We start from the raw sequence: 16,580 nt of genomic DNA on the forward strand, positions 1-16,580 counted from the left end.
TCTCCCCGACTCTCTCCCTCCTCTGGCAGCTCCACGGCGACCCCCTGGCAACATCTCCTGGACTTTCTCGAGCTCCAGTCTTAGTATTAAGTGGGACCCTGTGGTCCCGCTCCGAAATGAGTCTGCAGTCACAGGCTATAAGGTAAGGAAGGGATCAACCAGGCATTGAACGCTGAGGAAGAGCTCACTTGTATTTCCGGCAAACACAAGGGAGCTGCGGTTTCTAGCCAGAAGGATCTGAGTTAGGTGTAAGCAAAGAGTTTGGGATTGTGAGTGGCGTGAAATTCACGAGCAGTTCTTCAGGGAGCATGTAGTAGAGACTAGAAGAAAATGGTATGACTGCGGAAAGGCAGGGTTCATTTCACGGGGGCAGCGATGGACTGGGTGAAGTCTGGGTCCTTCTGGTCTAAGGAGTCTGCAAAACCAGTTCAGCTGCTTGCAAGCTTTTCTCGTCCCAGTGAGAAGCTTGTTCAAGAGCCTGGACCTGGTCAACAGGAAACAGGAGGGGTGAGGAGGCAGGACCTCGAGGGCCCAGAACCGTATGGGGTCCTCCCATTCCTGGGCCTAGGGAAGAGGAGAATCAGTCCTGGTGTAAGGAAACTCTTGCCTGGCTAACCCCCTTCCCACAGATGCTGTACCAGAACGACTTACACCCGACTCCCACGCTCCACCTCACCAGCAAGAACTGGATAGAAATTGCGGTTCCTGAAGACATTGGCCATGCCCTGGTGCAGATTCGGACCACAGGGCCAGGGGGGGACGGGGTCCCGGCAGAAGTCCACATCGTGAGGAATGGAGGTGCTGTCTCTCCCCTTATCCCCCAGGAGTATCAGGGTCCATCCAGATGCCTGATGCAGGAATCATTCCCACCCAAGCCAGACCCCAACCCAGCCAGTCCCCAAGGGGGAAAAAAGCAGGCAGGCAGGAACCAAGTGCAAAGTGGCCCTGGAACTGCCCTTGCTGACCCCTCCTTCCCACTCCCAAACATCCCTGAGGGCCGAGAGGTGAGTGCGCTCCTTTCACGGGAACAAAAGCAGAGGTCCTACAAAACACTGCAGAAGGAGGGCTGAGAACACCTCCCCGTCCTGAAGCCAGCCCGCTGTGAATTTCCTTAGGAAAGGTCTGGATTCTGTCCTGAGGGTGGGACAGGGATGTGCAGGTCCCAGGCCCAGCTCACTCAGCCCATTTCCGCCTGCTGGTTTCAGGCACAAGCATGATGGTGGAGAACTCGGCAGGCTGTCCAGTCCCACATCCTGGCACCGTCCTTTGTCACTCCGTGGCGACGCTGATCCTCATAGGCTACCTGGAGCTCTGATCTCGGCACCCCTCCCTCTCTGCCACAGCTGGACACCCACCGCCGTTGGACACAGCCAGCTGGCCCCAGTCCCTTCCCAATGCCAAGGTGGCCCAACACTGTGCCTGAGAATGACTGGTTTTAAATACCTACTTTAAACAGTGCCCTTTTCGTAGGAGGTAGGATATTTCATATTCTGCCACAGGATAGAACCCATGCGAGGATTTTTTTTCTTTAAATCAAGAGGCACCAGACAGTAAGTTCCATGATGATACTGAACCCTATGCCTGGGCCCTCTAGGGTGCCTGGATGGAAGGAAGACCTACAGGAAGAAGGGGGTTTAAACATGTATCTGCGCATCTGCGGAGATAGCACTCTGGGGCCGCATATGGCCTCTGCTCCAGAGAGCGGAGTCCTAAGCCCGGGAACACTGGACAGGAATGGGACAAAGCTTACACAGCAGCATCTCTCAGTCTAAGGAGAGGCCCAAACCTGGGGGCCAGGGACTCTCCTACTTTCTCCTCTTACAGGACAGCATGGCTGGACCCTGACATTGTCCTGGATAACTCCCTGGAGGCCCCTGCCACCTGCCTAGATGGCTGAGAACCAGTGCTCTGGTGTCTGAGGCCGGGGGCCTGAGCCCCTGCAGCTCTGGGGGGCGACGCTCCCGACTGCTGGGTGGGAGCTAAGAAGGGTTGAGAAGCTGAGACTCCTGGTGGAAAGGGGCACCAGACTTGGCCTGAGGCACAGTCACAATCCAGGTGACGTTGCCCTCTTAGCCAATACTGCCAACCCGACCCTGTCACCCCAGAGTGACAGAAGCCACTACAGGTGGCTGGGTGACTAAAGGGCTTGTCTTGGGCAGGTCCCCCACCGCACCAAGCCCCAGCCTGCACGGTCCCTCCCGGGTTTGGGTAGGAGGCAGGAGTGCCTCCACCGTCCTCCTCCAGCAGAATGCAGCTGTAATTCTGTGTGTCTGGAGTCAGGAGTCTTCTGAGAAGGGCAAAGGATAAATGCGGCCCTACCTGCTCGCAGGAATGCCCTGGGCCACCTGGCAACCCGTCCCCCAGGCTGCCTCGGATGCTCTTTTGCACTCCCCCAGAAGACAAAGGGGTAAATAAATGGGACATCTTAGCTTGCGCTCTGGGTGTATTACCAGTCACAGCACGTCAGAGCTGGAAGAGGCTTTAGACCTCACTGGGCCCAAGCCCCCACTCTACAGGTGAGGTAATGGAGTTGGAAGGGGCAGGGCCTTCCTCAGGTCACACAGCCTGTCAGTGATGGGGCTGGGATAGCACTCTTCCCCCACCTTCCTGTCCCAGGCTCTTTGTCTATCCAGAGGAAGGGGGCAGTGCTGAATGGCAATGACCTGGTTAAGAAGGTGGTTAAGAAGGGCAGTGGGCTATGAAAATTCTGCTTCAAGAGGTTCAGGTGGGTGATGGTGGGGTGATCGGCATGGCGGGGTCCCAACCCAAGGCGTATGCAGACTACAGGAGACCCAGTCTTTCTTTGCCTTCTGAGCCTAGCTTCTGCTGGGACCTCAATATGCAGTGCTGGCTTGAAGCCCCCTGTTCCCCTTGCCCTTGCTCCAAGAAAAGAGGCCAAAGCAAGGACAGGAATTCCCCAAATCCAGGCAGCAGTGGTGGCACAACCAGGAAATTCCAAAGCCTATGTTGTGACAGGTGGCCCTTCACATATAGGAGCAGCGGGACAGGCATCTTGTAGGGCACAGGCCCCCTGAGCCTGGTTTCTGTAGTTTACAGTTAGAGCTCTATTTTGTTATGGTTTTTAAATTTTTTAAGTCCTGCTCTATTTTCCTGGGCAGGTTTATGTTGGTGTTTACCCACTACAATTTTTAAAAAATGTAAGCTCACATGCCTTCTCCCTGCCACCACTGAACCTACCACCCTGCCCCTGGCCCGGGACTGCCTCCTTGGAGCCCTCCAATCAAACCCTCCTCACCTGCTCCCATCCTACACCCCCATGCGAGGTGCTGGGGGCTCAGCTGAGTGACCATTCTTCCGTTGCAGGGACCCAAACTTGGTCTAGCATCCAATCTGGTCCCCCGTGGCTGTGGTTTGGCCTGTACCCAGCTCTATCAGAAAGGGGGTGCTGAAAGTAGAAAACCTTCTTCCAAAGTTCAGCTGATTCTTTCCTCACTGCCTTGGCTGCGGCAGGAGCAGCAAGGGGACAGGGGTCTAGATGCTGGGCCGAGAGGGCTGGGCTGGACCGGCACAGGAACTCACCTGTGCAGCTGGAGGCTGCAGCCCCTAAGCTTGCGTGAGGCAAGAGAGAACGACTAAGAGTCTTAGCTCTGTGGAGGCAGACAGACCCTCTGGGAAACCCAGGAAGGGTTTTTCTAACTAGGAGAACTCAGCCTCAGGAAAACGTAAGCCCCGTGCAGGGAGAACTTGTTTGGGGGACACAGAGCTGGACTAAAATGGATGTTCCTGCAGGCCAAGACTCAGGCAGAGTGCTGATTTAAGACTGAATAAGACAGCAGGTGGCTTGAAGACACGCAGGCATGTAAAAGGGAACAGCCTGTTGGTGAGGTGACTGCACAGGAGCTGGTGTGGAGGCAGAAGAAGAGATCAGACAGCTTCTCAGAGTCCCTTCCTGCCCAAGAGGACTGACTGTCGCCTTCGCTGCCCGCATGGGTTGAGGCTCGCTCCTGCTGTGGTAACGACTCGATCCTGGATCTCTCCCCTCTCACACGCCAAGCCCCAGACAGGCAACCAAGGGGAAACAGCCACAAACCAGTACTTCACCCTACAGCTTAGTGACCAGCAAGTGCCTGAGGACTAGGGACAGGCAGCGCTTCAGGGCTCGGGAGAGTCTCCTTTCTGCGTACGTTGGGGCTCAGCCTATAGCGCCCTTTGCCCCGGCCCTGGCTACTCGGCCCTGGTTGCTCCAACAGCCCAGATGTATACCTCACCCTTGGGGGGAGGGCAGCTCTCTTCAGGTGGAGCCTCAGGGCCCAGCGCGATTGGGTTACCTACTTTCATCCAGGGAATCAAATGATACAGGTGATGGCAGGGAACAGGAGAGCCATGGGCGGTGGGGGGGGGGGGGGGGGAACGCTCTTTTTGATAAAATGACAGGAGAGACGTCAGAAAAAAACATCTGCAAGGAGACCCTGGACTGAGTAATTGAGAGGCTTCTTCCTTTTGTAGGGACCTTTGAGAAATTTTGACAGCTGTTTGTCTTGGGGTCTAGGGTAGGTGAAGACTGGAGGGGACGCTGCAAGTGTCCTTCAGGGCTGGGATTCTTGGAATCAAAATGTGCTCAGCACAGGAAGAGTCTTGGAGCTCCTACCTGCTGGGGCCCCTGCAGCATGCAGGGGGGAGTGACTGCAGTCACAGTCATTTACGCGGCAAGGCTCACCCCAGGCGTTCTTTTCCCAGCACACACCGCTGCCTCTTGGCAGCCGCAGGAGCCAGGCTAGTCTACTCTGGGCAAGAGCCCGAGCTGGCTCTAGAATGTTTCACTCCCTTCATCTCTTCCCCAGCTAGAGGACTGTGTGCTTCCTGATCTCAGAATACGACCGCCTACTGGGCTCCTCTGTATCGGAGGGATAGCCGTATCCTCAAACCTGGGTTTGAGGCATAGGTGTAGCTATTTCCCTGGCTCAGACCTAACCTGGGCTTCATCCTGGAGATGAGCAAGGTTGCCAGAGAGGCTCCTGGAGTGGCATGAGGGATTAGATGGGCACTTCCAAGGAACTTCAAAGAGCTCCATGGAAAGAGGTGCCTGGTAGCTGTATATATGGTCATAGGCTTTGGGAAGGCGGGACAATAAAGGGAAACTGGAGAGGAAAAAACAAATGGGTCTGATAGCTTTCCCCAGAGCCCTAGGAAGCCTCATGCCCTCAGATGGGGTGCACCCTGCTTTGGCCCCCAGACTCCAACTGACCCACCCCCTCCAGGGCCTGCATAGCTTAGAAAAGCTCACAGCTGGGCAAGGGTTGGGGCTTCATTGGACCACTGACTTAACTCAGTTTTTGTTAAAATGGACCCGCTCCCACTGACCTATTGTCTGTCTCTCTTACACTTCTTATAATGGTAGTTATTTATTGACTCTGGTAGCGGGCAGTTCTTAAATAAAGATGGTTTCTCAACCTGCTGAGGCAGCTGGCACCAGCTGTGGGTGTTTTTATCCTCAGACTAAAGAGTATCTCCTTGTCCTGTTCTCTAACCCTAGGCTTTTACCCAACACCTTCAGCCTTCACACAGTCACCTCTAAGGAAGTCACAACACACGGTCCATACTGCTTTATTCAGTCCTGGGAGGGGAGAAAAATTAGGCCAAGCAACTTTAAGGCAGGACTCAGCAGAGCAGAGCAGGCATTCTCCTAGGCTGGCTGGCTTTACCTAACAGGATGGGCAGTAAACAGTGCTCATCTGATGGTACTGCTCCGAGCTTCCCTGATTTTTAAGACATTTGAGGTACAGGTTTCTCCCGCTCCTCAAAAGTAGAGTGTTCCTATGAAATCTTTCTTAAGCTGAAATGGTGTAAAGCAAAGAAGCAATTACCTTTTTTTTGAAACAGTGAAAATCCTCTTCAGACTTCTTTTCAGTTAGCGAAAACAGGTACTAATGTAGGTTTCTCGTAAAACCAAAGTGGTGGAAAGTGAACTTTCAAAAAGCGGGGGATACCTGTATTGACTCAACAGTACTAAAGGGAAGTCTTCTCCCTGCGGAGACATAGTGACCTCCTCCTGGTGAGAAGGTGCCTCTAGCCTCTGTTCACAACAGCCAAAAGAATATGAATTTCTAGTCACATTTTCCAGCTGCAACACTACCATGCATTCAACATTTATCACAACTTCTATTACAACTGAGATGTGTGATACACTTACGCAGGTGTGTAAGTGTTCAATTCTTTTGGTGCAAAGCAGGTAGGGCTCCGTGCTGACTGAGCCTGACAGCTTTTTTCAGGGAAGAGGGAAAGAAAGCAAGGCAAGCAGAGGCCCCACTACTTGGTGCTGAGCTGTGTGCCCAGGGCCTGTTCAGCACAAGAAGCCCAGGCTGACGAGCCCCTGAGGGGGCCACATAGATAGTGGTAGTTACCACAACACAGCCTCGTCGGGAGCGCTGGCCACTCTGGAGCCCAAATCTTAGTCCAGGCAGCATCTCCTCGATCCTCCAGAATTGACCCAGAGGCAGACCACATGCACAGAATTCAAAGAACTAAACTGGGCTTTGGTCTGCACTAACACATCTGAGGGGGTTTTGTTCTCTTCCCTGTTCAATCCCCTCACATCCTCAGAGTCAAAATTCAAGATCCCAATGCACAGAGGGCTGTAAACCTAGAGCTGTACAATATTCCATCCCCTGTTCGACTACCGGCTTACAACAGTATGCTGGAGAAGTTATTTAGCTCTTCTTGGGCCTCAGTCTTTCCATCTGTAAAATGGGAAACACCGTACCCCTCAACCCTCCTGAGCAATGTAATATTAATGTTTTACAGTCCTCTCTCAAAGCAGAGCAAGCTCTCTCCTGACTGCTTCAGCGAAGTGTCCAAGTCTAAAGTAATGAGCTTCATTAGTGACATTTCCCAACTCACGCATGTCTGGTCATTCACAGTTTACAGAGACGTTTTACTCACAGGATCTCATTTGATCCTCACAATCATGTGTTTCAAAGATAAGCCTCAGTTAGCTTGCTCCATTACACAGTCAATAGCAGGAACACAACAGGTCTTCTGAATAACATCCTATCTGAGGTAGAAAGAATGGGTGAAAGGGTGTGTGGAAATTTTAAGACCTTTTCAAAATAAGAGCAATAGTTAAAGACTCCCTATGCATGAGTCTAAGCCGGTGGTTTTCAACCTTCGCTATATACGAGAATTATCTACAAAACTTCTGAAAAACAAAGATGCTTCTGAACTCATGATTTACATATACCTAGGACACTCAAACAGCCTAGAAGCAGTGACTCCCCAGTGGCAATGAGCACATCTGGCACCCAGACCATGGTTTCTAAATACTACTCCCCACACTAAAAGGAACAAGAGCCCCTTGGAGAAACAGAGTCCCTCGGAGAATCTCCCTTGGAGATTCAGGTTTGGAGAAAGGAAAGTCCAAATGTGCATCTGAGGCATCTTGCTATAGCAAGGACATGCTCAAAGTCAAGTGGGACCACACCAAAGAGACAAAAGAGTTGGCTTGAAGGGACTTCTGGCCAAAACTGGGAACAATTTGAACATCAAAAATATGACAACAGTAATGGATTATATATAATTCACTGAATAAAAAAGAGAATTCATTGAAACGTCAAAAGAATAAAAAGAATAGCATTTCTTTACAGAAAAATGCAGGGTAATAAATACAAAAATGAATTTAAAGAATCCATCATTTTGCAATCCCCAGCATGTAATAATAAGGCAAAGACCATGAATGGATTCTAAAACGCTTGTGAACGTTTTTCAGAAACCAGATAATCACAAAGCATCACCCCACAGATTACAAAAGGAAAACATATACAGATACACCACTGGAGAGATCTGGCAGTCACCACCTTAACCAAACGATCAAGCTTATCATCAACCATGGGTCACCCTGACATTGTGCCTCCCGAGGTCATGCAATAAGTACATATCATTTTCGTTGGGCTCTTGTCAAAAATGTTTAAGATTCATTCCTCAGGAATCTAATCATGAGGAAATAATTGTGGGACACTATGCAAGACAAATGGCCTCTTCAATATGAATGTCATGAAAAAAAAAAGTAGGGGATCTATCGTAAAATAAGACTTAAGAGGAATAATAATCAAATGTAATACGTGAACCTTCATTTGATCCTAGATCAAACATTAAGTTAAAAGCTCTAAGATTTTAGAAATTGGGAAAAATGAAGTATCAACTATTTGTAAGATTAGGAAATTGTTAGTGTGATGAAGTCATTGTAGTTATACAGGTGAACGTCCTTATTAAGAGATGCATACATGATTTAGGGGTAAAAGGTCACAATGTCTGTGACTAGCTTTCAAGTGCTTCACATAAAATCAATATGTATTTAGAGAGGAAGAGAGCTGGAGCAAAACGTTTGCAATCGGTGAATCCAGATAAAGGGTCTGTGGATGTCATCAAACCTTTCTTTCAACTTTTCTACGGGTTGGATTTTTTTTTTTAATTTAAAATAGAAGAAATAACAGAGATCCATTGGTCATAATTTAAATTGAATTAGCATCCTCAAGTTAGGGCTCAGGAATCTTATTTTTCAAAAGCTCATTCGGGTGATTCAGACACACGGCCAGAGAAGATAACCACTGGTCCAAGTCTTGTTTCTGCTACTTCCTCTGTGCTGAGAAAAAAGTGAGGGGAAGAAATGCTAATTCTCTCATATAGAATTAGCTCAGCTGGCGGCCCAAGAGCAATTTCCCTGATAGTTCCACAAGCCAAGCCAATTATCTCAGACACAGTCTGAATGGCCTCTGAAGGTCTTAAGATTGGATTTCCTGTTGAGGAAGGAAGGTACTAGTCCTCCGTTAGGGGGCCTTGGCTGCTGTAAGAAACATCCAGCAACACAAGCTTCAGGGCACTCAAAGAGCTAGAAGGACAGGAGCACGGAGCAAGCCTAGGAACTGTTCAGGGGCAATCTACCAGCTGAAGAATCCAGTGTTTCACCAGGAATTCAACTTAGCACTGAGCACAAAGGCTTCACCTGGGAGGTATAAGGGGTGCAAATAATTTATTAACATTTAGTGACTGTCTCTTACATACCTGAGTCGGAAGTCATTACTAACACCCTCGGCTCTGCCACAAATGGGCATATGCCCCCTACAAAGCGATATGTTCAATGTCTATTCTAAAAACGCTGGTGTGTGAGTTTAACCCAAAACCAGACTGATTATGGGACAATTTAAACAACTGCAAGAAATTTTAAACTAAAGGGCAGAAAAGGTTAGGTCTCCATACAGCACCTGGGAATGGTTTTTATTGAAGAGGAAAAAAAACACTTTTACTAGAAAAGCTATTATATCCTTCTACATGATTATACTGCTCAGAAGGGAGATCAAGGTAGGGAGGCATACAAGTTGTAAAGGGTAGAAAATAAATGTAAACTTGGAGGACAGAACTCTTCCCAGGAGCAGGGAGATACCTGCAGTCAGGTTTCCTGGGTACCTAGTGGGCAGGGAAGATCTGGAAGAGATCCATCTGGGACACAGAGTTAGAGAATATTGCCCACAGCTACCACGATGTTGCCCCGCATCACAACCCCCACTCACTCCTTTGGTAGTGGAAGCCTGCCTCTTAGTTAATCCACAATCAGGCAGCCAGAACACTCCCCTGAAAAGCTAGTTTGGCTTCCTGAGCAGCCAGCCCTTCGGCAGCAAGGTTTGTAAGGTCTCAAGGCTGGCACTGCTGTGGATCACCCTCAGCCCACCGCACAGGGCGATGCTCACCAACACACCACTGGCAATTCCTATTCCCACAGCTATGGTCACCTTCTTTTTCCACGGTGGGCGCTGAGGCCTGGAGTAGTTGTCCAGATTCACTTCCAGGCCCTCATCTACTAACTTCTGATCCTCAGTAAGGGACTGATGGAAATTCAGGTTCACCAAGTTAGGAGGAAGGACCCTCAGCCCAAAATAGAGCCTCTTGACAAGTCTCAAGTTTTTTAACAGCTGCACGTCACACCGGTAGGTCCCAGAGTCATACTCCTGAGCGGACTGAAACTTTATAAAGTGGGAACTGGCTCGGAAGGGTTTGAAGACTTCATCATCAGTTGAGATGATACCCCGAGCAAGTCTCCAGGTGAATCGGAAAGCTTCCTGTCCAATCTCCAGGATGTCTGAACTCAGACAGCTCAGCTTAAATTCCTGCCCTATGAGAACGGTGAAATGGAGCATTCCACAGATCCAGTTGGTCAGACATTCCAAGCGCTGAGACTTACACTTTCTTCTCACTCCATCAGGGCCCACCTCACAGACGGTCTCCTCCTTATAGCCAAGGCCACAGGTGACAGAACAGGTTGTGGCATTGACAATAACTTTCCCCACAGCTTCTTGCAGTTTCTCAGGAATGGCCAGTGTTTTAGGTAAAGTCACCACCAAAGGTAGATAGAAGGCCAACACCAGGTTCCCAAGGATGAAACTAGTGGCCAAATTCTTCATGTCTTAGTAGGCATTTCACCACCCTCAGCCAACACCCGAGGTGTTCCAGCTAAATCCTCCACAACATAATTTAATTCCTTGGACATGAGATAGCCTTCAAAGTCAAAAGATATGATGCATGCATTGTCAATAAAACAATACAACTTAATAAAAGTCCAGTCCTTATTAACAGGTGAGGCCACAAGGCAGAAAAAATGTCACAAGGTTGCTGCTTTACTATCACTGCTTGTTAACCACCACCTTACCAGTCTTCATTCTTTTCCCATCCTTTTAATGAATTTTAATCCACCTCTTGGGAAACAAAGATGAAAAGACGTCAGAAGCTGAAGTGAATTTCCAAATTACCTCAATGCATAGTAAAGCTGTACCATTCCTCACCCTTTCCCCTCCGCTCCAAATTGTAGAATCTGAATTCAAAGGTTTCAAAATACCAGCTAAATCTGCCCAAATAAGAAATCAAATCCCAAGTCCAAAAGAAAAAAGAGAGGATTAACTTGAATTAAGTTATTATTAACTTAAAATGCTCCTAAACCTTCTATAAAAAGGATTAAGAACTCTGGACTGAGAGGCAAGTGATTTACCCTTCCTGAATTTGTTTCCTCCTTTGTAAATTAAGACCTCCTTGCCTATTTCAGGAAGGTCACTTTGAGCATCAAAAGTGACAAACTGTACATGAAAACACTTTGTAAAGTGTGTAAGGAATTTTAAATAGAAATGAAAATTCATGAAGGCAAGGGCCAAAAGGGCTTTTAGAATCAATGCTTAGCAGCAAGACAGGGGATGTTAAATGCAGCTCGTCTCCCACTTCTAGGCACTCTTCCTTCCCAAGGGTACCGAAGATATATTCTGGGGGAGAGGTTACATAATTCTTCCTGCCTCTCAGCCCAGTCCCCCCACCCCACAGAACGAGCAAGGCGCTCATCATTCACTTGGGTCAAAGTTGCTATGAAACAGTTATGATGTCAAAAAGATTCTCAGTCACATAACAGGATTAATAAGTAGACACTCAGATTTGGAGATGATTAAAATCAAAGACTTAAATAGACTTTATGAAACATCTTATTCTTTAGGAGACAATAAGTATTCGATGGATTTCAAGGCTATTTAATCTAGGGAGAAAAAGTGCTAATGAAGAGGAATTTATCTGTACTTACACTTTAAGAAAGATTCTTGGAAGGCAGGACCCTCTTGGCAAGTGTTTTTGTAAGCTCCATAATGTCTCCTAGCACTGCGGCCTCTACAGAGTAGTTACACACTTACTGAGCTAAGGAATTGGAAGAGAGGTCATTCCTACATGATCTTTTTTTCACTAACTTTTTGCTTGAATTGTTTATTTATAATCTTGTCCAAAGGCAGGTATCTGGACTACCTGGCCACCCCTTAGCCCTTCCAGCTCTGTTATTTCTACACGGAGAAGATCTAACATCAACAAAGTAAGCTGCTTTTTCTGTTGTACACAGTGAAGTGGCTGGTGACTCTCAGAAGTGACCAGTGTCTACAAACACACACCTACACCTGTTCTTTAATAAACATCAGATTTTATTTACAAAGCATTAAAGCTTCAGCAAGAAGTACCCAAGGCTAAGTCTCATCTCGTACAAAACTACAGAACATTAGAAAACAAAACACTGGGGGGTGGGCAGATGACAAAAGGAAAAGAGAATATGCATATATTGTACAAATCGAGAAAATCAAACTGAAATAGACATAAGGTTTTAGGAGCTGAAAGAAAATTCCAAAAGCATAAATAATTATTAGGAGCTGCTGCCAGAGACACTCTGACAGGGCTGAAGTTGATTTTCTCAGTAGCCAGTTTAGGAGATGGACAGAGCTTGAACATCCAAATGCTCAGGCAGAGGACACCCAGCTACTCTGCATGTGGAAATAAGGCAGAAACCTCTTGTATCACACAGTTTGCATACTACTGCACTGTACAGTACAAAGAGAAACAAAATGGAAATAATGTCTGCAAAACAAAAACATGTCTAGTGACCCACCTACCAATCTCAACCACTGGTCTAATATGAAATAGGAAATGAAATTCACAAAATGAGCATCTGAGGAAAAAGCAGTGGCATCTAAAAATATAGACATTTTGCCACTGACTCAGGGAGAGCTCTTGCTTCAACTACTGGATGTTTTGGTTCTAAAGACGGAATGGAAGAGGCTCTTGCTGATGTGTTCTACTTTGATTTCTATGCTAAAATCCAAAAGGTAATCACCTCGTTTGGCTACCTATCGGAGCAACCACCAACTGACAGAGATTTCCCAATAAGCACAGTGTTTAACTCTCCTTTGAAAATACTGTGAAAATGATGATCCAGATTAAGCACTTCCAGTCAGCTCAAAGCTCTACTCAAGAGAGGCTGGAGAGGCCCCTCCACACCTGGTTTCTTCACTCTGGATTTTCAGAGAATTTCAAACACCTAGTGTACACATCCATCCAATCTGCTACTTTTTATACAAAGAACAGCAAAAGCAAAAATTAAAATTTTTTTAAAAAAGCTAAGCAACCTTTCACAGAAAGGAAGTGACTGGAAACATGTAGGAAGGAAAAGGGGTGTGGATACAAGGAGGGGAAATGCAATGACTGATGGGAAGGACAGATGTCCACGAGCAATGATTAAAAAAAAAAGGTTCTTTGATTTTTTTATTTGAACTGTGTTGTCGTTGCTTTGATTTTGGACGGTTTTATTTTAGTCCTTGCATAGATTCCCCCACCCCCAGTAAAAAAGAAGTCTGCTGAGAGACACCTCGGTTTGTTTCTGGCTCTGGAAGCCAGTACAGGTAAAGCAATATAAACTACTGATGATTCTTTGCTGGAGACAAATGAACTAGCTATCTTCAAAAACCACGATTAATGAGAATGAACCAATACTGGAAACATGCAATGAAAAGAATACAAAGAAAAACCTGACCCTCTTATAGCTCAACTTCTTGAGCAAAATGTTATAGTATGTTAAAAAAGAGGGGGCCTTTCTTATCTTTCTTTCCTTTTGGAAAATCTGAAATCTTTCCAGCACTTTCTTTTCTGCCCATCTTTGTAACACAATATGGAAATATAGGAGGTATCTGGTGAGTGGGTAAGTTTAAAAATGGAAGAAAGAATGTGCAACAGAAGTTTTCCTAGGATACAGGCAGCAAAATTTCAGATAAGAACAAGTCACGCAAGGACGTGCACTGTGGAGGGAAGGCAAGTAGGAGATAGGAAATGACAGGCCGAAATGATGCTGGGTACAGTAAAGACAGACGAGCAAAACAGGAATCTCTTCTCCAGCAACATAACAAGCATTAAAGTTTAAATGAGTCAAAACTCCTGTTTGATGTCTTCACAAATCCTCATTCCTGAGAGCCTATTTGGACTTATGCTTGAAAGGGAAGGGACATATATTCTTCTTCCATAATTCACTTCTTCATTCAAACATAAAATTCACTCCTTCCACCTCCTGGGTGGAAGACAGAGGCCTTTGTTTTAAATTAAAGTCAATCTCAAATGACTGACCACAGTGTCCAGAGGCCACACGATGGCAAAGTAGGGAAGAACGAAGAACTTCAAGGGCCTTCATAACAGTTCTGAGATTGCTCCCCCTGCTAAAAAGATGAGAAATAAAAAGATTTCTTTTAGCATCAACTTAGACCAGTTACTTTCAAGAACACAAATACAGATGCTGGATGATGCATTACAAGCACACATGGGCTAAGAACTTCCCCCCTTTAAGTTAAAACCAACTCCAACTCCCAATTACTCTTTACTGAAGCAACAAATAATCCAAACCCCACCCCCTCCCTCAGTACTTTTCTCAGCACTGTCCCAAAGGGAGAAAAAAAGGCAAAATGATCAGACTTCTACACGTTTTCCAAGCTTCTAACCATTCTCCAAGGTGTTAACATATAATGCTTCATATTCCAAAAGGTGCAGTAAGTAGAGGAAAGGAAATTCTAGGGTACTGCCTCTTTCAATCTTTCATATACACTAGACTACTTCGCCACTAAATGATTAACGGTGAGCAACAAACCCTTTTCCAAACATCCTTCTTCCTTAAATGATACTCTCAGCTCCTCAGAATCCCAAATATGGTGAAATGTTAACGAAAACTACTGTCGGCATTTCTATGCGCCAACAACTGATCAATAAATAAAATCCTAAATAGTAAAATCAAATGAACACTTCCCTGATTACTCCATAGAAGCTGTTCAATCTCTGAGGGACATCCTTAAATGGGTTGTTGTGAAATATTAACTAGGAAGTGTAAAAAGAGAACAAGGTGAAGAAAGTCCTCCCAGTGTCATCTGGAATGGGGAAGAACATGCCACTTGAAGGTAAAATGGTTAAAAATAATTGCCCAAGTTGTAAAAAAAAAGTACCCATTTATAAACCTTGCTTTTAACCTGATTTTAAATAAGTTCAAGCACAGATGAAAACTGGCAATAAAAATAAATTCCAATTTGCCTGAGAAGAGACTGAAATTATGAGATACAAACTCTCCTGGATGCTACATGTTAAAAATCAAATTTAAACTTTATATAGTTCAGTAAGATAAAAAGTATATTTAAGCATCAGTTTTTCAGATCTTTCAACATAAAACGTAATAATTAACCTCTTCAATTGATTTTTTTTAAAAATCGTGAAATAAAAGAATCTACTCCAGAGGACTCAGTAACAGGCCTTTAACACTTTAAGGTTAGTTTCTCTGTTTCCACAGGTACTCTGACCAATCTAGTTTAACAGTTTAAACATAGACAACGTTGATATTTTAAGCCTAACTCATAAGAGGAAAAAGTGGCTTGCATTAATAATGGGCACTCAAGATGACTAATGAGCTACATTATTATACTGATTATCTGAGGTCAGTTAATGTTTTTTCTTTATTGCTCTCTTTCCTGTGAACAGACCAAAAACAAAGCTTGTTGAGGCATCAGGCAACAAACCAATACCAGAGCAAGAAAGTCTGTGAGCAAGATAAGAATACACAGAAACAGCAACAAAGCAGAAGATCTCCAGGCTACTTAAAAATCTGCCCCAAGTATTATTTAGCCGCAACATGACAGAAATCTCCAGTAATATAAAATCAAGAAAAATTCAGCTCATGGTAAACAGCTGTTATTGGTACCTCTCCAAAGCAGCCAAGCCAGGGTGGCCTAAGAAAACACTGGATATTAATTTTCAAACATTACCTTAGTCAGCTAATAAGACCACACAGAATGAGAATACCCAACTAGCCATCTAAAAATATGATTTTAGCAGGAATTCATAAATTAGTCTTTGAGAAACTGATCATTTTTCAAAAAGGTGGGGGAGGAAGCCCCTACCAATCATTTAAAACAATCAGATTCAGCAAGTGAACAGAATATGGTTCAGAGGCCCAGGGTGGGGGGCCAGTACCAGGAGGGCAGTGGTGCAGCCAAAGGCAGGGAAATCAGTGCAGGGCCTGTCGGCCCCCAGAAGTGGCACCTCTGCTCAGTTTGGCCTTTGCCACCCTCAACAGACCCAGGTGCACACCATTCCCTTCATGCCCACCATCCCACAAGGTCTTTAGACCACATATGTGACAGACCACAACTTTGTCACACTTCCTACCGATGGTGTTTACTGCCAAGGAGCCCTACTTCTGGGGCAATCTTTGAGCGGTCACAGGGCAACCGGGACACTGGTGGTTCTGCTCACATCTCAAGTTTCGATCCTGAGGACTGCCCTCTGGAGAGTATCTAATGAGGTAACCAGGGGGAATCTGATAGATGGTGCTATGTCGACCTGGACTTTCTGAAAAGTCCCCAGCTCAGGGTTACCCTCAAGCTTCACTGATGGGTCCTCACTCATCACAGAAAGTGTGTCTTCGTGGATGTGGGTCCACTGGTACTGTTCAATACTGATGAGCTGTGTGACAGGGAAGAATTTTCTACAGCCCCAGATTCCAGATGGCTAGATTACTTCTATTGGCGGTCTATGTGTCTTCCAACTGTCACCTGAAATGCATAATCTCCTGTTGCAACATGCAACAGACTATAGCAGCTTTGTCAGGCCTATCAGGGCTTACTGAACAGTTTCTTCAGTAACTGATAAATTGCAGATATTAACAAACAGTTGGCATTTATCTAACTTGAGCAATAGCCTACACCTACAATCTGCCTTCAAACGATTTGGCTCCAGGCATTTGCGGGGAGGGGAGGTCC

General features: G+C 46.1%; 3 protein-coding genes across 6 annotated transcripts in view; 1 reads left to right on the plus strand and 2 right to left on the minus strand.

Annotated features, from left to right (window-relative positions):
• Positions 1-5,416, plus strand: part of CNTN2 (contactin 2) — a 32,174-nt gene extending 26,758 nt beyond the window's left edge. For all 3 annotated transcript variants that reach the window (XM_036831462.1, XM_036831452.1, XM_036831442.1), the window contains exons 21-23: positions 30-142; positions 630-798; positions 1,206-5,416. In XM_036831462.1, the coding sequence (XP_036687357.1) occupies positions 30-142; positions 630-798; positions 1,206-1,315 (392 nt within the window). In that variant the 3' untranslated portion in view covers positions 1,316-5,416. The remainder of the gene's footprint in view (positions 1-29; positions 143-629; positions 799-1,205) is intronic.
• A 3,003-nt stretch (positions 5,417-8,419) lies between these two features.
• TMEM81 (transmembrane protein 81) lies at positions 8,420-10,564 on the minus strand. Its single transcript, XM_036824820.1, has one exon. It carries the CDS (start codon positions 10,407-10,409, stop codon positions 9,591-9,593), a length of 819 nt encoding a protein of 272 aa, XP_036680715.1. The 5' UTR covers positions 10,410-10,564; the 3' UTR covers positions 8,420-9,590.
• A 2,481-nt stretch (positions 10,565-13,045) lies between these two features.
• RBBP5 (RB binding protein 5, histone lysine methyltransferase complex subunit) overlaps positions 13,046-16,580 on the minus strand; it is a 33,807-nt gene continuing 30,272 nt past the window's right edge. Inside the window, exon 14 of one of the 2 annotated variants that reach the window (XM_036872365.1) lies at positions 13,046-14,000. In XM_036872365.1, the coding sequence (XP_036728260.1) occupies positions 13,972-14,000 (29 nt within the window). In that variant the 3' untranslated portion in view covers positions 13,046-13,971. The remainder of the gene's footprint in view (positions 14,001-16,580) is intronic. The other variant, XM_036872375.1, reaches the window with a different exon arrangement.

The sequence above is a fragment of the Balaenoptera musculus genome, chromosome 1, assembly GCF_009873245.2.
Source record: "Balaenoptera musculus isolate JJ_BM4_2016_0621 chromosome 1, mBalMus1.pri.v3, whole genome shotgun sequence".
Lineage (NCBI taxonomy): Eukaryota > Metazoa > Chordata > Mammalia > Artiodactyla > Balaenopteridae > Balaenoptera > Balaenoptera musculus.

Excerpts from the sequence above, each read along its gene's own strand:
- TMEM81 (XM_036824820.1), bottom strand. The coding sequence starts at position 10,409 with ATGAAGAATTTGGCCACTAGTTTCATCCTTGGGAACCTGGTGTTGGCC.